We start from the raw sequence: 19,814 nt of genomic DNA, 5'->3' as shown, positions 1-19,814 counted from the left end.
AGGCAAAAAAGCGCAAACTTTTAATTAGTCTGGCAAATAAAATCTGTATTCTGTGTTAAACACTGAAGATGCTATTAGGTTGAAAATGGATTAAAGCACATTGCTCTGTTTCTTAAATCTTTTTAGCATGCTTGTAAATTTTAAATAACCAGATCTATTCCTTGAAATAATAAATCAATATAAAAGAGATGACTTTTCCAGTTTTTCTGAGGGTTGTTTCGGTAGCATGGAATAGGCACGTACATAGTGTTGTGAGGAATCTCTCTTATCCTTAATACTATAGGAGAGCTTTTATAGGGCAGTAACACTGTCTTTAACCTACTGGGAATTGCAGTTTTCCAGAAGAGAAATGGAAAATGGAATTGCACTTTCTGATGCAGAAATTACTAGATGTGTAGCTCTCATTACTTAGAGGAATCAAGTTACATAGTGCACAGGAAACTCCCCAAACTCTCCTTTATTTTAATTAGTATACCTGAGTTGTTGATGTTTTGTGAGTCTCATAAGAGCATTCTGAATCTCTTAAGGGTTTTCCTGCACTGAAGTCTGTACTCCACAGATTAATTTATGGGTATCATGGCCAGTCTAGCCTGAGAGTTTATTAGATGTGCTGTACCCTGTGTCCTTTACAGATTTATCAATGCTACACATGCATGGTCAAGTGTTGTACAATGTATATGATATATTCCCACGGTTCTCTGTGTCTATTCCGCTCTGGAAAGTTGCTGGTTTTCCTTTGGTTGACCTGTCTGCCTTCCTGCAGTTCCTGGTTGGGAGCTGGGGAAGGGGCCAGCAGGTCTGGCCCACACTTCTCTGGTACTGCATACTGCTTTTGTTTGCCCTGGACTGTAACATAAACGAGGTGAGATTCCAGTCCTTGAGGTTATAGCTGGTATTTCAGATATTATAGATAAAACACTGCTGGTGACTGATAGGCTTGAGTATTCTTGATTTCTCAGACATCTGCTTGGAAAGACTTAGATATGGTTGCTTCTGCCTAGGAAGAGTGATTGGATTATATGGATCATATATCATTGCTGTCTTGCTGCTGACTTACCTATAGACAGAAGCTTCAGGTGTGAATTGACTAAGAGGGCGAGTGAGATGTTATTCCCATACAGACTTTGCATGGCCAGCAAACTTCCAGCTGGGGAAGACTTCCCCAAAACCATCATGAAAAGCTTGCCTGGACTCATCTGCACCAGACCATGCAACAGAAGGAGTATCACAGTCACAGCTGTCTTCTGGACATGGGCTTAGACTGCTTCAAATCAGTAGCAGTGGAAGTTTGCCAGATGGTTGCTATTGCTTCTCACAGCATAGGCATAGTGGCGAGGAGAAATGCTCCAGATATAGTCATAGGCTTTCAGAGAATGGGGTCCCAGGCTGCAGCAATGGCATATGGAGACATGCAATTTAGTTGCCAAAAGAGAATTGTGTCAGCAGCAGGCTATGTGTCATTCTTGGGATTTTAGTGACCACCAGCATTCATCTCAGGGATGGAGGAAAATACTAGAAATGAACATTAAGTCGCAGTGCTGAGGATGTAGCTCTAAGCAAGCAGCAATCTTTTTCTTGATTTCTCTGTAACAACATTATGAATGGATCTTTGTTCCTTCTTTTATATTCAGGGTCTCTGCCTCTCTCCTGTGTTGGATTTATGCCTGGTTGCTTGCATCAGGCAACAAATGGGAGAAAAAAAATAGACTTCATACATGCAATCACATGTAAGCAAACCACCTGATTGTCTGGCAGGCTGAAAGCAAAACAGCAGTGTTTGGATAACAAGAAGACCAGTGCATTTTACTGTTACAGCTTGCTGTAGTGTACAGCAGCACAGCAAACATAGCATCTCCTGGGCCTCTCAGGACACAGCTGATTTTCAGGTCTAGTATGCAGCCAAAAAATTAGTCTACTTCAGCAGGCTCATTTGCCAGCAAGAAAACCTGAGATGCATTTTATATTCATACAGTGCAGATGGAATACTGATGACATACAGTAGTGGGATAGCAACATGCTTAAAGTGCCTTGATTAATTGCTGTTGCTGCTGTTTATTTTCGTAGAATCATAGAATAGTTGGGGTTGGAAGGGATCTTTAAAGGTTGTCCAGTCCAAGCCCCCTGCAGTGAGCAGGCACATTTTCAGCTAGATCAGGTTGGTCAGAGCCCTGTCCAGCCTGACCTTCAGTGTTCCCAGGAATGGGGCATCTACCACCCACCTCTCTGGGCAACCTGTTCCAGTGTTTCACCACCCTCATCATAAAAATTTCCTTATATCTCATCTAAATCTACCCTCTTGTAGTTTAAAACAATTACCCCTAGTCCTGTTGCTACAGCCCCTACTAAAAAGTTTGTCCCTATCTTTCCTATAAGCCCCCTTGAAGTACTGAAAAGCTGCAATAAGGTCTCCCTGGAGCCTTCGCTTCTCCAGGCTGAACAATCCCAACTCTCTCAGCCTTTGTTCATTGGAGAGGTGTTCCAACCCTCTGATCATCTTGGTGGCCCTCCTCTGGACTTGCTCCAACAGGTCCATGTCTTTCCTGTGCTGTGGGTTCCAGAGCTGGACGCAGCACACCAGATGGGGTCTCATGACTGTGGAGTAGAAAGGCAGATTCACCTCCCTTGACCTGCTGGCCATGCTTCTTTTGGTGCAGCCTAGGATATGGCTGTCCTTCTGGGCTGTGAGTGTACATTGCCAGCTCATGTCCCACTTTTCATCCACCAGTACCCCCAAGTCCTTCTCTGCAGGGCTGCTCACAATTTCTTCATCCCTCAGCCTGTATTGATACTGGGAATTGCCCCAGTGCAGGTGCAGGACCTTGCACTTGGCCTTGTTGAACCTCATCAGGTTCACATGGGCCTACTTCTGGAGCTTGTGCAGGTCCTTCTGGATGGCATCCCTTCCCCTCCGGTGTGTTGGTCACACTACACAGCTTAATGTCATTGGCACACCTGCTGAGGGTGCACTCAGGCCCACTGTCTATGGTATTGATGAACTGCTAAGCAGTACTGGTCCCAGTATGGACCCCTGCGGGACAGCACTTGTCACGGATCTCTGGACATTGAGCCATTGAACACTACCATCTGGATGTGACCACCCAATCAATTCCTAATCCACCAAACAGTCCACCCATCAAATCCATAGCTCTCCAATTTAGAGAGAAGGATGTTGTGGGGGACCATGTCAGAGGCCTTACAGAAGTCCAGATGGATGACATCTGTAGCTCTGCCCTTGTCGACTGATGTAGTCATTCCATCATAGAAGGCCACAAGCTGGTCAGGCAGGACGTGCCCTTAGTGAAGCCGTGCTGGCTGACTCACATCACCTCCCTGTCCTCCGTGTGCCTTAGCATAGCTTCTAGGAGGATCTGTTCCATGATTTTCCCAGACACAGAAGTGAGACTGGCAGGGTGGTAGTTCCCAGGTTCCTCCTTTTTACCCTTTTAAAAATGGGTGAAGTGTTTCCCTTTTTCCAGCCACCAGGAACTTTACCCAACTGCTGTGACTTTTCAAGTATCATGGAGAGTGGTTTGGCAACTACATCAACCAGTTCCCTCGGGGCTCTGGGAAGCATCTTGTCAGGTCCTATAGACTTTACTTATATTCACGTTCATCAGGTGGTCACATTTTTATAGGCTGTAGGCACCAAAGAATTATGAAGTTAGACTGACTGTGAAATCACACAGTGTTCCAGGTGCTGTTACAGGCACAGGGATGGGGGAAAAAAGTAGCCTGTTTCTGAGCAAGCAGAGGTACTCCTAAGATTTATATGAATTAGTTTGGTGTCAGGCAAACCAGCTTTGAGTGGAATTGGTGAATTGGCAGAGAAGCCAGCCTGAGGTACACTCTCCTCAGAAAAGGTGTGGATAATCTTCCATCTCATGTCCCATAGTAAGTCCAGGTACTGGGTTGCTGTGAAATGGCATAAGAGAAGAAGAACACTTATTTGTTCATGCCTTAAAAATTACCTTTACAGCCTGTAACAGTTCAGGGTAGGGCATTGCCTTGGTATTCAGGGTAATACCAAGACAAGCAGCTGAGTTAGTGTTAGTCCCTTCGTTACCATAAGTGCTATGTTTGCAATGATTTTCTTGCTTCACTAAGGTGAACGTCAGTAATGGTTGGAAACTGTTTCTAGCTTTTAATAACCCTACCTTCAGATACTTGTTTTGGATGACAGGTGTTGAGTAGGAGTGGGTCTGTGACACAATGCTGATTTTCTTCCTGTCCTGGGAGAGTAAGATCTGGTAGTTGCTTTCAAACATGCTGCCTAGACTTTCTCCAGCTTTCGTTTCCCTGGTCACTTGTTTCTGCAGGTGTGCAGGATCATCCCAGCTGGGCAGTGTCTCTGTCCACGTGAGCAGCAGGCAAGGGGCACAGCATCTCACCGAGGGATGGCTAATGGGTCTGTTTTCAGAGCTACTCTTCTCAGCTTTAAGTTGGGACTGTTTTAATATCCAAGATGGTATTTAACTGGAATCCCTCTGTTCTCCTCTGGTGAGCTGGATGTTGAGTTAAATCATATCAGATGGTTCAAAGAGTGCGGGAGCATGCGGGGGTTCATGACTCAGGTTGTGGATGGTGGAGCATAGCTGCTGGTGAAATGATGTGTGAAGAACAGAGGAGGAATATTTGGCTTGTGGAAAAGCCCCATTCTGCAGCGTCAGTGGTTAGGAAGGAGAGTATAACCATGAAGACTTCCTCCTGTGCTCCAGATTCACTTATGAGCTAGATTTTTCTCCATTCATGAATAAATATAAAGACTTCGCAGAGGGTGGCACCTCTGTGAACTGTCACGTACGTGGTCTCTGTCATGAGCATGTGCCAAAACAAGATGCAAAGAAAGGGCACAAAGCCTACCCTGCTCATTTTTCTGTGCCAAAAAATGCATTAACGGACTCTTTTTCTTAGGAGTTTTTCTTATTGCTGATCAGTTTGGAGGGAACTCTAGAAGAATTTATGACTGTTGACGAGAATTGAGATTAGGGGGCCAGATGTGGCATCAAGGTTTGATACAAATGATTTTTGAAACCTCTTGGAATGCTAAAACACTGAAAACCTTTGTCAAAATAGATACCACTGATCCAGGTAACAACTCGTGTGATGGCTATGCCTGTCTGAAATCTTTTCATTTTTCTCTGAAGAAATATTTTACAGTGTAGCTAATGTTTTTGCATGAAAAGCCCGTTTTCATTTAAAAACTGTAATGGAAAAAATATTTTTCTTTAATATGGCACATGTAAAATTGCTTCAGCTAAAACCTTCACAAGTTATGTTTTTAGCAACATAGAAGGGGCTGGCTTTGTAAAAGAAATATTCAAGAAAACTAAAATCCTGTGCCATAAAAATATTTTTGCGCTAAACTGAATCAGTAGTCATACTGATGTGCATCAGGAGATGTAATAGCCTTGCTGAGTGGAAGAGGTTTTCAGATCTCTGAAGAAGCAGCACCATGGCAGCCACTAGTCTCATTCAATTTATTACAAATCTAACTGGTTCCAAATAAATGTATACTATGATCTATCTATATGTAAGTTTATTTCTACTCCTGTATTACACAGAAAGTAGCATTAGCAGTGAAAAATAAGGAGCTTCTTTCCTTGTTTCCCCTGCATTTTGTGCTGTAACCAGAGAATTCAAGGACTTGAAATTCCGTGTGGTATCAGGGAATCGCTGAATAAAACTATTCAGGTATTTGTTATATTGTAATGATTGCTAAGCACTGATCTTGTGGAGGATGACAGATGCATCTGCTTAATTAATCAGAAGCATTAATCAGAAAAACTGTTTTTTTGAATGTTGATATTTATATTTTATGGATGGTATTTGATTTAAGGTACCCAAACCCTAAGAAATTTAAAAATGAATATATTTTTTTCTGAATTTCATCCAAAGTTGTCTCACATTTGATGCTTTTTATGGTTCTATGTTCTCTCTCTCATTAGCCTTTAAAAGAGAGTCTCTTTAGGTTAATATTTTAACCTCATCTCAATCCGGTTTTAATATTGCTCTGACTTCATTCCAAAGCTATAGAGATCTGAGGCCTTTATTCCATCTTTTTTCATTCTTGCTGAGATGCTGTTCCACAGCCTTTTTCTGTGATGGTTAGAAACACTTCTGTTAATTTGCAGCCTCCATTTATTTGTGGCCAGTTTCCTCACTTGTTCTTGTGACAGCATTCTCATTGCATTTGACGAATTCGTCATCTTTTCTTTAACTCTCTGTTTAAACCTCAGATGTATGTTTCAATATCTGTTGTTTCCTAAGGCGGGGTGGTTTGTGGGTTTTGTTTGGAGTTTTTTTTGTTTGTTTGTTTATTGTTAGGCTAGACAAGCCAAGTTCTGCTTGTGTCTTAAAGCAGGCTTTCTTTCTGTAGGTCATCCTGGTAGCCCTGCTCTGCCGTGAATCGGTTTCTTGTGGAAGTAACTGTCAGGTTATACCCTGTGCACTAGAAGGGTGCTCACAAGGTTTACTGTCTTTAGTACTAGCTAGCTCTGTGGGACCTGCTTGGCCCAGTGCATCCTTTCTTATTACTTAAAAAGCATTAACGACTTGCAGTTGTTCTGTGATTGCTAATATTTGCAGGCCTGACTTTCCTTCTGCCACTCAGAAGGGAGGTTTTTTTTTGTTGCTCTTGTTTGAATGGAAGGCATTTCACCTTGTGCATTTAAAGGAAATCCCTTCTCTATGTCTCAAGGTATCCAGATGCCCCTCTGCACAGATAGTGCCTATGGGCCTTGGGTCATTGGCACACTTCATTGCCATGGGTCTACTCTGTTGTAGCAAGGACGTTATTCCTGTTGCTGTTTCCCTTAGTCATTAACCAACTGTACTAATATAATAGTCTTCCTTGGTGCTGTGCTTCCCCCTTCTTCACCTCCTTCTTGGTCAGTTGCCTAATTACAATCTCATCCTGTTAAATTTTTCAATCTTATCTATTGCTCTAAAGCTACAGGTAGGTGAGATTTACAGCACTGTTTATCTAGAAAGTAATGTATCTTGAAATAGCTCTTTGCAGGAATGAAGTAATTGAGTCTGTATTGTGGAGCAGGTACGCTGGTAAGTTGTTTTTCCTTCTCACAGCCCATTTCATTTCTTGTATGAATGCCACCGTAGTGTGGTGTGCAGAAAAAGTCACTACAAGAACCCATGACTTTGGCATGGAGTTCACTTGTGCTGGGCCTGTTATGACTGTCAGGCTGTTTATATTAATTGAAAAGTATAGTAGCAGGTATTAGAACAACTTAGGTAGAAAACAATTCTCAATCTTCGTTCTGCTGTTCAAATGAATGTGGAGCAATCTGTGTTCCTCCTTACGGAGTTCAGCCACTCTTCACGTACAGGGAGGCTGAAGTGATGGCAATGCAGAAAGGGGCCTGGTTAGAGGATGCCAAGCTTAGCATTCATTTTGCAGTCCAGATATCTTGTATTTCTGTCTCTCTCTGGGTGATCAGTTTGACTGCAGGTTTTCCTGAGAAGCCAGGATTAAGTGCATTAGTGCAAACTGCTGTGGAGTGATGCACAACAAGCCATAGCAATTGTAACCTGGGTGACAGCAGAGAGAAAGGCAGATGCCTTCAAGGTGAGGAGTGTCACCAAATGCCGGTGGCAGGGCTGTTGCCAAACCTCACATTTGAGGTCCTGTTAGCAGCAGTGAGACTGGACCTGCCTGGCCTCCCGTAAGGACCCATGCCAGCGGTAGAAACGTACAGGTTTGCTTGTGTTTACCACTCATTTTAGCAGGTGAATAGTGGCATGAGTGCGTGACAGCAGTGGCAGGTAATTTATGGGTACATTCTAAACTCCTTGTCTCACTCTTGTTAGGGAAGCCCAGCTCTGAGTCCCTCTGGGATGGCAGAGACCAAAATGCATAGGGTGGTGCCTGCCTTGTAGCTCATAGTGGTTCTTGGTGGCTTTGTTCAGCTGCACTGCAGTAAGATGCGCCACTTACTGGTATAAAGAAATATCCCATAGGGACATAACCCCTCCCTGCTCAAAAACCTAATTATGTCCTTTAACTTTTTTCTCTTACGATTCACTCTGCAAGTTAAACCACTGTATGATACAATTAAGTGCTCTAGTGCATCATTAGTATCAGCTCAGTATGCTGGTCAGCATCATCTTAAATCCATAGCTACTTTGTCCTTCTGTCACACCAGTACATGCCTACATGAAATACATAGACTGAAAGAAACTCATTCAGCAAGTCATGCTGGATTTTTTAAAAGTCTGTTCAAAAAACATGTCCTTGGCAGTAATTAGAGCAAGGGTGAGGAAGAAAAATGTTAAAGTGAAAGTGTTAAGCCTGTGAGATAAAGCACATGAATAATGTATTGCAAGGTAAGTCAACTAATCCATAGTTGTTGTCCATGACAAATGCAATATGATTGGAATTATTTTGACTTACAAGAAAGGTTAATTATCCCATGGTTCTTCAGTTCTTGGTCATACACTAATACAGTTTCAGCATGATTGCTGCTGGTTTTTGTCACTTAGTGTTTGGGGCCACCTCCAGGGAGAAAGATCAGGATTTAAATGTCCACTCAGGGTTTAAAGAGGACTTTGAGGCCAGGCCTCCCTCCTGTGCTGTGGTCTCCAGCTGGTGAGAAAGGTGATAAAAAAAGGATGGGTGATTGGATGTGTGTTTGAATGAATGCTTAGGATCCTGTGCTTGCCTGGGGTTTCTGTGCTGCGAGTATGTATTATTTTGTGCCTTGAGGATGCCTCCTGGAATCATTTCTCATAGTTTATAAGCTAGCTGACTGATTCTGGCATTGCAGACAGGCTTTGGTGTGAGTTGCGAGGCTTTATGTTCAAAACCCAAAGTGCCTGTGGACTCTCAGGTTCCTAAGCAAAAATCTCAGTGTTGAACTTTAAACACTTAGGTACCTCTGCTATTTTTAGACCAAGGCACTGTGGAGCTCTGCAGTGTTTTGTAAATACAACCCAAATTTGATAGCAAAATTCCCGCTCTTCTGTGTGCTGCATGCGAGTAGTGACACTGCCGCAGTCATCTGTTCAGTGTTGTTTGACTGGAAGCACCATTTGCTACTGGAAGTGCTTCCCTAGCTGCACAACCCCAGGAGCAGAAGTACATAATAACAAGTGTGGTGCTATGACTTAAAGTAGTAGTCAGCACAGCAGCAGAATCACCGTTTTGAATTCCAGTTCTTACAAATCAATTCAAGTCTGTTTTCAAAGATCCTGGTCAACATGGGTGAGGATCATCTTGTACATCTCTGTCTACTCCTGTATGACTTCAGCCATACGTAGTGTTGTATCTCTCCTTTCCCATCTTATGTGTTCTCAAAATGCCAGCCTAGCTTTATCCCTGCTTTAGTGGAGAAAGCCCCTGAAAAATCTCACAAGCCTGTGGTTAATCAACTTAAACCCTTTCCTACAGATTTCATTTAACATATACAAATGACAGATAAGATTAAAAACTCTACTTTTGATAGGAGCAAGTGGTTCTGGAGATCCCTCCAGTTCATGCTTGGTGAGTGATGTTAATCAGGTCAATGTAAGATCTGATTTAAAAAAAGGATCTTGTAAACTTGTGGAAGTTTACAGCAGTTGCCATGCACATCGGACCACACGTTTAGAGGGAGCAGTATTTTAACCACTTTTGTGTCCAGGAGAAGTATCAGACAATTGTAATCTGTCAGAGATGTTTCTTAGTAATGTTGGTGCTTTAGATTTTGAAGGTTTATACCCTTTATGCATTTCATTTAACTTAGTAAATATGATGGATGTTGTGTGTGATAGCCCTGAACTCAAGTCCTAAAGATGTATCTGTGCTAGCAGCCTCTGCACTGAGGTTAATATTTTTACATGGAATAAATCCAAACTATTAGTGTATAAAATACATCACTAATGTAATTTACTATAAAAGTGTTTTTCAGAAGTGCTTAAATACTCCACTAGGAGCCATACTGGTCATAGGTTGAAAAATCAGCATTGTCTTAGAGAGTGAGCCTTGCTTTTCCAGCCTTCTGAATCTGCCTTTTCTCTTCCTGCAGCTTGTGGATGTGACCTGGCTCAAGGAGGATTTTTCGTGAGACAGGGAGACTACATCTGTACTTTGGACTACCAGAGACTCTATGGCACACGGTGCTTCAGTTGTGATGAATTCATTGAGGGAGAAGTGGTCTCAGCACTGGGCAAAACCTATCACCCAGACTGTTTTGTGTGTGCTGTCTGCAGGTATGTTTTCTACATGAAGCTGTGTTTCAATTAGACTCATAGCCTATAGATGGAAAAAAAAAAAAAAAAAGAAAAAGTAGTTCTGTCCTCTACTATCCACTCCTTAAAAAGTAGCAGAATTAAAAAAATAGAAAAAAAGACAAGCGAATTCTGAGTGAACGACTAAACTATTTATTAAGTATCTAACAATTCAGGTAAGCTGAATTGCAATACAGTGAAAATACTCACTAGAATATGCTACAAATGTAATGTGTACTGAAGACAAGCTAAAGCTTTTCAAAATTAAGTTCCTGGTACAATAGTATTTCATATTAAAAAAAAAAAAAAAAAAAAGAGACGGTCCCTAACCTTCTGTATAGCTAAATAGTTGGATTAAAAGCTATTTCACTGTTTCTAATTGCCATTATCTAAAACTTCAGTAGAGAGACCCTCATTTGCTTCTGTTACTTTCCTTAGAAGGACACACACAAATTCATGTTGTCTTCATCAGAGCCAACTAATGGCCTGCTGACTAGCAGGATTCAATTAGTGTCTCCCAGGGGGGTTGTAACACTGACTTGTAGTGCAGAACAACAGAAGAATCCTGTCATCTGTTTGTAGTGAAAACACTGGGGCAGGTCCTCAATGGCTTTAAATCAGCACTGCTTCAACTACCCCAGTTTTTGCAAGCCAGATATAATTTATGTTTTTTATGGGAAATTGTGTCCTATCTAAACATCATCAGCATTTATTTCCTGGAGTGATATCTTCAGTAAAAATAAGGTGGATTGACTATAAATAGATGTGGTTTAAGAAGAAAAAGAACTTGTTTATTTGCTTAAAAAAATAATATTATTAAAAGGCAAAAAAATATAGCAGTTTGGTTTCAGGTACAGGATTGTAAAGCCCTCTACCTTGGCATTTTCTTTGGTGGGAAGAGTCAGGAGTACCATTTCTGTCCTTATTTCTTACAGACGGACAGAAACCTTAAATAATTGGCCAAAGCACACAGTCCGAGGCAGTCGGCTGGTCATGCAAACTGCATTTGATACTGCCTTTTATAGCCAGATTTTAATCTGACTTCTAGAGCAGTGTGAACTTGAGAGGTGGTGACTGCCTGACAGTGGGGCTGATCCTGCTCCCATGGAAATCCAGCAAGGCTCTTACCAGCTTCAGCAGGCAATCACTAGCAGGCTTTGCACCCATGACACGGGTCTCCAGGATGCTGCAGAATCATCAGGTGCTTTAAGTAAGCACTTCTATAACCAGTATTTCTATGGCTGCTGAAGTAAGATTTTTAAACTGTTTGTACATTGAATAGTAAACCATTGACAGTAGCAACTCGTTTTTTTTCTTTCTTTGAGAGAAGACAAGATTTGAATAGAAGCTGGTGGGAAGTGTACATTGCTTCATATGGTAAAATCAGTGGAAAATCTAATGTGCATACAGCTAGCTGGAGCAGTGGGAAAATGCCAGTACTGCAAGCCCAGTCATTTTCTGGAGCTCCTCATACTGCTACTTTTGAATGCCATGTGGCCCAGTGTCACAGAAAAGAGCTGTATTCCCTGGTGCCCTCTGCACTGCATTGATAAACTGCTGCCCTCCTCTCTGAAAAAGCTTGTGTGTCAGAAATCCAGCTCATCCTTGGGCATCCCTTGGGACTCAGATGCTATTGTCCAGGGCTGCCACAGGTCAAAGTGCAAAAAAAAATGAATTAGTATTCAGAGAAAAACTATTAAAAGTACAGTATACTATATTGTCCTATGTGATTGTTTTGCTCTGTCTTTCATTGACCAGGTGGTTCTTAAACAAAATCAAGTTTTAATTGCATGTTTGCTCTGCTGGCATAAGGATTGAGGGCTTAGTCCCATCTTCCAGTGCTGTTCATAGTCCAGTGAAACTTGTTTTCTGCTGTTGGGTTTTGGGATGATAATGCCTAGAACTAGGAATGAGTAGAAGAACAACAAAATAGATTGAAAAATGGTGCAGATTAACTGCTTAGTCTGAATTCCCAGGAAGTAAATGAGCAATCTTATTCTTGCAGCTTCATTAATTGGAAGGGGCTGTGTCCTCCGGGGCGCTGCCAAAGGCATTTCCTCCAAAAGGTTCATGTGTTTGTATAAGTCAAATAGGGAGAGGGAGAAAATTAAGGCTACCTGTAGCAATAGAAGCTGAGTTTTATTAAAATTGTGCACATAGTTCTTGTGTGGGTGTCGGGGACAAGACTGTGTGCCTTTATGCAGGGTGGGCAAGGGCAGGAAACTGAGTCTTTCAGAAAGACATGGGTAATCATCATACCTGTGATAGTGTTAATAAGTTATATAAATGTATTAAGCATATGTCAGATGTATGCTCCACGTAATGTTCAACTGTACATAGACTCTGTGATTTCAATGTTACTGATGGGCTGTGTGTGCATAGGGTATCAAAAATCTGGGGTTTGGTTTTATGGGTTAATATAAAAATTGCTTAAGTGTGTGGGGTTGTTTATTCACCGGGTTGGAGGAATGCTTATAATCGTTATCCCTTTAATTTCATTATTCTTTTAATTAAAAGTTGAAAAAATACAGCTTCTTGTGACACATACGTGATGAAGAGAGAACGGCAGTTTGACTCTTACCTGGGGGATAGATTCGCACATATGTTCTGAGTTAATAACTAAACAGGTTCATCTATGCATTACAGAATTTGGATATCTAAGTTCTATGTTTTGTCTGAACTTAGGAAATTGAAACAGTGTATTGACAGAACTTGAGTATGTGCCACATAGAAGTGGATAATGTAACTGCCTCTTGCCCCTGCACACTTGTTCTTCAAGTGGTTTTGTGCCAAACCCAGATCTAAAACTTCTCTCAATCCACTTGTATTTCTCTTACCTTCAAGAAGCTAATTAACTGTGTCCAGGCAGTTTAATATAAAAATGCAGAAAACGGATTTTTTTTGTTTGTTTCAGCAAAGGACTTTATAGTTGTATGTGTAACACTGCTATTTCTAGAAAGAACCTGAGAGCTTTTGTTTATGTATGCCATGAGAAATTAAGATAATACTGGAAATTAGATGTTGAAATTCAGTTAACTCTGAAATGTAGCAATTGTGTCAGACTTTTCAAATATCCTAAACCTTTTAAATTGCTTTTTTTAGTGCTGCTGAATTTTGAAAGAATTTGGTTCCCACTTAGGCAGCACTGAGTACTTCTTGAAGCATCTCACGAAGCAGCCTTCATCTGGATGTTAAGGCCAAAGTTTTGAAATCAGAATGAAATGAGTTTTTCTTGGCATTTTGATTCTAAACTAAATATATTTATCAATATATGGTGCTCCCTGAACAAAGGAGCCTTGCTGTGATGCTCTTCAGGTTTACATATGGAGTATACCTATACCCTAGAGTCATGTAAGATGGAAGGGATCTGTGGGGTTCCTGTGGTCCAGCTCCTGGCTCAAAGCAATTCCAGTTTGAGCAGGCTGCTGACAGCATTAATTTAAAATATTTCCAAGGATGGAGATCCCACAGATTCTCTGGACAGCCTGTTCCAGCATTTGAGCACGCTCATGGTAATGTTTTTTTTCCTTGTATTCAGTTGACATTTCCCATGTTCCAGTTTATGTCTGCTGCCTCTTGTCCTTTCACTCTGTACCTTTGAAAAGTCCATGGCTCCAATTTCATATACATGTCATCGAGTAGTTTTAGATGTCAGTAAGATCTCCCCTGAGCATTTTGAGACTGAACAAGTCCATCTCTTTTGTACCCTGACTGTGCGTCCTGTGGTCTGTCCAGTTCTGGACCTAACAACCACCACTGGTCTCCCTCCAGTAAACCTTGTCCAGAGGAACCCAAAATAGTACACACTGCTCCAGATGTGGTCTCTCAAACAATGAACAGAGGGGAAGATCACACCCCTGGACCTGCTGTCTACACTAATGCAGCCCAGGATGCAGTTGGCTGCCTCTGTCGCAGGGACGCCGCTGACTCATGTTCAACATGGTGTCCACCAGGACCGCTACATCTTTTTATGCTTTCCAGCTGATTGACCTCCAAGGTGCACTGGTGCACGGGGTTATTCCTCCCTGGGTGCAGGACTTGGCATTTGTCCTTACTGAAATTCATGTAATCATTAGATAGCAAGTAATGTCTACTTTGTATTATCAGGTTTAACACCCTGGGTCAAATTTGTTCCTATGGAGCAACCTTGAGGGATGTGATTGTACGAGGTACAAGTTAGAGCAGAATTTGATCCTGTAGGTCCTTAGGTTGCAGTCTGATATTACAACTGACCCAGTGTAACTGCATTCTGCTACTGAAATGAATAGCTTTGCGCTCCCCACAACCCTGACCATATGCTTCTGTTAATTTTCTTGTATGAAATTTAGTTGACTGTTCAGCCACAGTCAGGTCAGCAACAGAAGGCGATCCATCTGTTCTGAAAAAAATGGAATATTTTCTTTTGGCCCAGAAAGCTTGAATGTCTTGCCCACAGCTGCACAGGTTGAGGCATGGTGCAGAGAGGGACAAGAACAGGACCAGACCTTTTAGTGTCAACACACAGTTCCCCTGGTTTAGGCTGATAATGGTTTGATGTTTTACAATATAATTTTGTTGGTGAGCTCCAGTCATTTCTGGGTTTACAAATATTCTAGGCAGATGGATAAAACAAAATTCATTGGGAAATGAATCACAGAAGTATTAAAATCCTACAAGTCATTTCAGAGAGTTGCTTTAAAGATGCTCTTAATTCTCATTTTAAAAATAGATTATCCAACTGTGAAAATCACGCTGAATATTTTTAAAAGGATTAGCAGTTAATTAAAACCCATACCTAGCAATGTTCAGTGGGTGACTGGTGGTGAGATGTCATTGTATTCAAAGGCAGATATGCTGCTTTTAGCCTACAATGCTATATATAGTCCTGCTCACAAGTTAAAGATCTCAGAAACTGAAACCTTGTTAGCTGACTGTTACCACCTTCTGTTGTGCCTTCACTTGTACTGGCAGCGTTGAAATCCTTCAGCACGGCTGCTTGTGAAAAGGAGAGGTCAGATGTTACAGAAATACTGGCAAATGTGCTGTGTACAAATTCTGGATTCCCAGTGAATAAGATAGTGAAGCAAACTCCGAGACCTGATTGTCTCCAGCGAGGGAAGGAAATGTCTGCCTATGCCTTTGGGTGAACCGCTTCCAAGGAGGATTTCCCTGTTTTTTTAGAGCAAGGTATCTTGCGGATGTGGAAAACTTAACAGAGAATTGAACTTGTTGCCCTCTCCCCTCCAAATGGAAGGGCCTGAAATTAATTACTAAGCTCTTAACAAATAAACCAAGTAAGATATGTTTACGGGCTCATGTGGCCCTTCCCTCTGAGGCTCAATGGCATGGTGTGGTGCCTATGAGCTTTGGTATGTTTTGTGGCTGTCATCTACCCAGCTCTGTCTTTGTGCCATAGGAGATCAATTATCCTATTCTTCTGTTCGAGTATCAACTTATTTTCTTTCATATTGGCTAATTGCCTAGTGTAGACGAGCAAATTCAAAGTGATCAGTCCCTCCTTCTACTTCACTTGATGCTCCGTGCATCTGTTTGAGATGGGCTTCTGTATTCGGCTGGAAGTTCAGCTGGATTTTTGTTATTTTGCTATCAAGTCAAAAAAATACATTAACCATCCCTCTGGCTATTCCTGCTTATATACTAGATACAAGAATGTTCTGTAGTTGAGGTCATTCTTCAGAGCAGTGTATCTGTCATTCATGGCTTCTAGTACATCATCATCTCCAGGATTATGAACAGCTCAAAGACTGCCATTTTACCGAGACACCTCATGAGAGTGCAGCTGGGTCGTTAGTCAAGTCCCAGTCTTGGTCTCAAGAAAGACTATGGCAAAACATCTCTGATGGTAATATCCTGGAGGGCATGCAACCATGCTTAACAGCGAACGATGTCAGGGTATTGTATGGCTGTGTAGTTGTGTGGTTGTATCTGTGGAGCAGGTTACCATTTTTGGGGGGGTTTAATTTGGAGCAGATTACCGGTGGTCATAATAAGTCTATCAGTGTAAATGAAGATGAGATGTCTTCTTAAAAACACATAGGAGATCAACTACAAGTTCTTATCTCAGTTCTGGAACAGGTGAAATTCCTTGGCTTGTACTGTTCCAGGTCAATCAATAGTGCTAAGTTCTAGACTTGATTTTGTAAGATTTTGTTAAAATGAAAACAGGATTAAATGGTTTCTTTCACATTGGCACTAGAAAACTAGGACAGTGTTTAAAGTATGTCACCCCATTTTTGAGACAGTTTTTGGTAATTAGCCATACATATTAATTATCTATATAGATGTGTATCACATCACATTTACTAAGTTGTATTCAAATGTACATTTGAATAAACTTCTGGGCTGGACAAGATGACCTCCAGAGGTCCTTTCCAACCTCACCTGTTCTGTGATGTTCATGAAACTCTTTATTCCATACATTAAAAGGCTTCATGACTTCGAGCAGTGTAAAAATCTGTTGTAAATAACAGTTACAACCTAAAAAGAACATTTTTGGGGTTTTTGATATGTAACACAGGAGATTGCTGCAAGATGGGACAGACCTGCCGCTCACTGGAGCGTGGCTCCATCATGTCCTCTCTGTTATACCAGACAGTGTTGTCGTCTTCTGATCAGTTTATTGAGTAAAACTCATGGTAGAAAATCCTGTTTGAACAGATGGAAATTTAGGACTCCTGGATCTGTACTAACATGGTGTTGGGCCTGTTCGTACCAGAATCACACATGGAGCATTTACTTGTGTCAAAGAGCAAGACAATTTTAAAGGCTATTTGCCTAAAATATTTTTCCTTATCTTAACTTTAGGTAAGTAAGAGGGTAGCCGGCAAGTATTTGGAGTATAAAGTCATTAGTGAAGGGAAAAAAGGAAAGGTGAAAAGCAGAATTCATTATTGGATATTCAAAGATCCTAAAATATTTGAAGTCTCTGTTGTCCTCATGATTTTTAAAGTATTGCCTATGATCCAAAATGGATTGAACACTTATAGCTGGTTTAAAATAGATTTTAGTAGCATTATTTAGAAACAAGGGACAGCGTTGCTTTTGTTCTCATTTTAAGTAATTAAAGTTTTCTTTTAAATGCAACACCTGTAGACTAAGCCACTCGGGTGGCTTAGGGAAGAAAATAACGTTTGTGCTTAGCCAGAGGTATCTGTGCAGCTTTTGTAGTGAAGACAACCTCTAAACCTGGTATGAATCTGATAGTGTTTGTGGGGGCATGTCATGCAGAGTTTTGATGAAATGTTAATGAGATTATTTAATCACATGGAAATCACCACGAGGCAGAAGGCCTGTGTTACGTTTCTGCCCCACTTAGCCATATTTTGATAGCTTACTTGGGATTTAGGTGGACATGAGCTTTAGGTGGAGTGAAATGTGTTTCTACATCCTCATCATCCTTTGCTGAATTATGAAGTGATTTGCCCTTCTGCTCAGCCTAGAGAAAAAAACCAACATCAGCAGTTTCTGTGCCCAGACAAGAAAGTTCACTGCACAAAGTTTGTTGTTTTAAGGACATTGATAAAAAGGAAGGATTTAATTAAGTGTAAGGAGAGCTGTTGAGTAGAACAAACAAGTAATGTAGACGCTTTGAGTTTTATAACTGGGATAGATTTTCTCATATGAGACTTCACCAGCTCTTCCTTTCTGAGCATGTAAATTAAGAGGAGAACTTTGATACGATCAAAGTTGGGAGGACAAGTGCTGTTTTTTTAATGTGTAAAAGTCATCATACATGCAGCATTTTCAGAACATAAAAGCAGCTGCATTTGTCTGTAACTTATCCCTCTAATGTGACTTTTATTTTCATTCTGTAACTGATCCTGTTCATGATCAACCCTTGCTAATACTACATTTCTTAAATACACAAGGATCTGGACTTGAGTGCTCAGTGTGGTTTTGTATCTTGAGATTATTTTTTTTTTCCTAAGTAGCTGTAACATCTGCTTTTGCAATTGTCTGTTTGATATGTCCCTTTGATACTTTAGCCTCCAAGTAGCTGAAAAATCATGAATGAGAAGTGGGCAAGCAAAGAAAAAGAAACCAGAGTAATGATCAGTTCCTTTATGGAAAGATACTCCATTTTGATAAAGGTGTGAGACTGTAACCTGTTCACTTTTATTTCCTCTGTTGTAGGCTGCCTTTCCCTGCAGGCGACCGGGTGACTTTCAATGGGAAGGAGTGCATCTGCCAGAAATGTTCCCTGCCCCCTTCCAGCAGCACCAGCTCTTTCCCTGTACAGAACCTGCGAAGTAAGTAGGGGTTTCTACCCTTTGCTGTGGTACTTCTTAGTCTGTGCGAGTTTAAAGAGCAAAATTTTACAGCAGTACTTGTAACTGGTACTTCTACCACTATGCTGCATAGAAGGTGTTGAGAAATACAATGTAGTCATGTGAAAAAGTATGTGGTAGTTCTCTGAGAAAGTCTGATACTAAGAAACACAAATGGTGCCATTATCGGGTTAACAATACGAAGAAACTCTCAAAACATTTGACTAATACTGGAGTAAATTGAATTATTTGGAGAAAGGTGTGATATAGATGTTAATATTTTTGAGGACATAGTCCAATTCCAGCTAAAATAAAATCCAACGTGAAATTTAATATTTTGTGAGTGTTCCAGTATTGCTTCAGAAAATATCAGTAACATGACTATGTGGCGAAATACTACACAGGAAGGGTTAATGTATGCAATGTGACCAGGGGGTTATTTGCCTTGACCTCAGTACCATAGTGTACAAACATAGATACAAACACTGCAGAGAAGAAATGTGGTCTTTTCATACCGCCTTTTTTGTAGCGGGTCATAGAGTGGCATTGCGGCTCTGAATTCTGTTCCTCGGCTGGTTTGTTCCCAAGGAGCTGCCATGCTTTGAGAGTCAACCACTATCTTTATGTAATTACACAGCCACAGCAATTCAGTTAAACAGCAAAGACGGAAATACTTGTAGTGACTACCACACTGTCGCATTGCATCGGGCTGGATTCAGCATGGCTGAGGAAGGGCCCCATAGACTGCTTGTCTTTGTATATAAGGAATCCAGCCCACTTCAGGGAGAAATCTCTCCTTTTTTTGGTGTTTTTTCCCCCCAGCCCTCCCTCTAGAGAAGTTTTCACCATCTGCTTTCTCCAGTTTGTCAGCAAAAGCTGCTGTGGGAATGTAGTGAGAGAAGCTATGCTGGTTCCTCTCTTCCCAAAAGAGAATGGCATTGGGAAGGGGACGGCCCTTTCTCTTAGGTGCATCTTCTCATCATGAAGATGATCCATCTCTCCATTTCAGAGATGGATCATCTTCAGCCATCTTGGCTGGCTGCATTTGCAGATCCATATTTTAATGGCCTATCATCCTATCATCTCTTTGTCCCCTGTCATATGGGAAAAGTGCCTTTGCTTTTAATGGACATTATTTGCCTCATAGAGTGCGGACAGAACTTCATTTGATTACCTGTGATTACATAATCCTTTTATGTATTTACATCCCCTTTCTCTGTACACACCAACCCACCATGGAGAGTTTTTCTTGTATTGCATTTCCCCAGAACTTTCAGGTCACTGTGCCAAGTCTCCGCAGTGCACAGGTACCTGCAAACCTCAGCA

At 41.3% G+C, this 19,814-nt stretch overlaps 1 protein-coding gene across 9 annotated transcripts in view; it reads left to right on the top strand.

Moving 5' to 3' along the window:
• Positions 1–19,814, top strand: part of ABLIM2 (actin binding LIM protein family member 2) — a 143,613-nt gene that overhangs the window by 46,067 nt on the left and 77,732 nt on the right. For all 9 annotated transcript variants that reach the window (XM_037385557.1, XM_037385523.1, XM_037385492.1 and 6 more), the window contains exons 3-4: positions 10,020–10,203; positions 18,355–18,470. In XM_037385557.1, the coding sequence (XP_037241454.1) occupies positions 10,020–10,203; positions 18,355–18,470 (300 nt within the window). The remainder of the gene's footprint in view (positions 1–10,019; positions 10,204–18,354; positions 18,471–19,814) is intronic.

The sequence above is a fragment of the Falco rusticolus genome, chromosome 1, assembly GCF_015220075.1.
Source record: "Falco rusticolus isolate bFalRus1 chromosome 1, bFalRus1.pri, whole genome shotgun sequence".
In the NCBI taxonomy this organism is placed as follows: Eukaryota; Metazoa; Chordata; class Aves; order Falconiformes; family Falconidae; genus Falco; species Falco rusticolus.
Note: the sequence above shows the minus strand (reverse complement) of the source record. Positions and strands in the feature narration are given on the sequence as shown.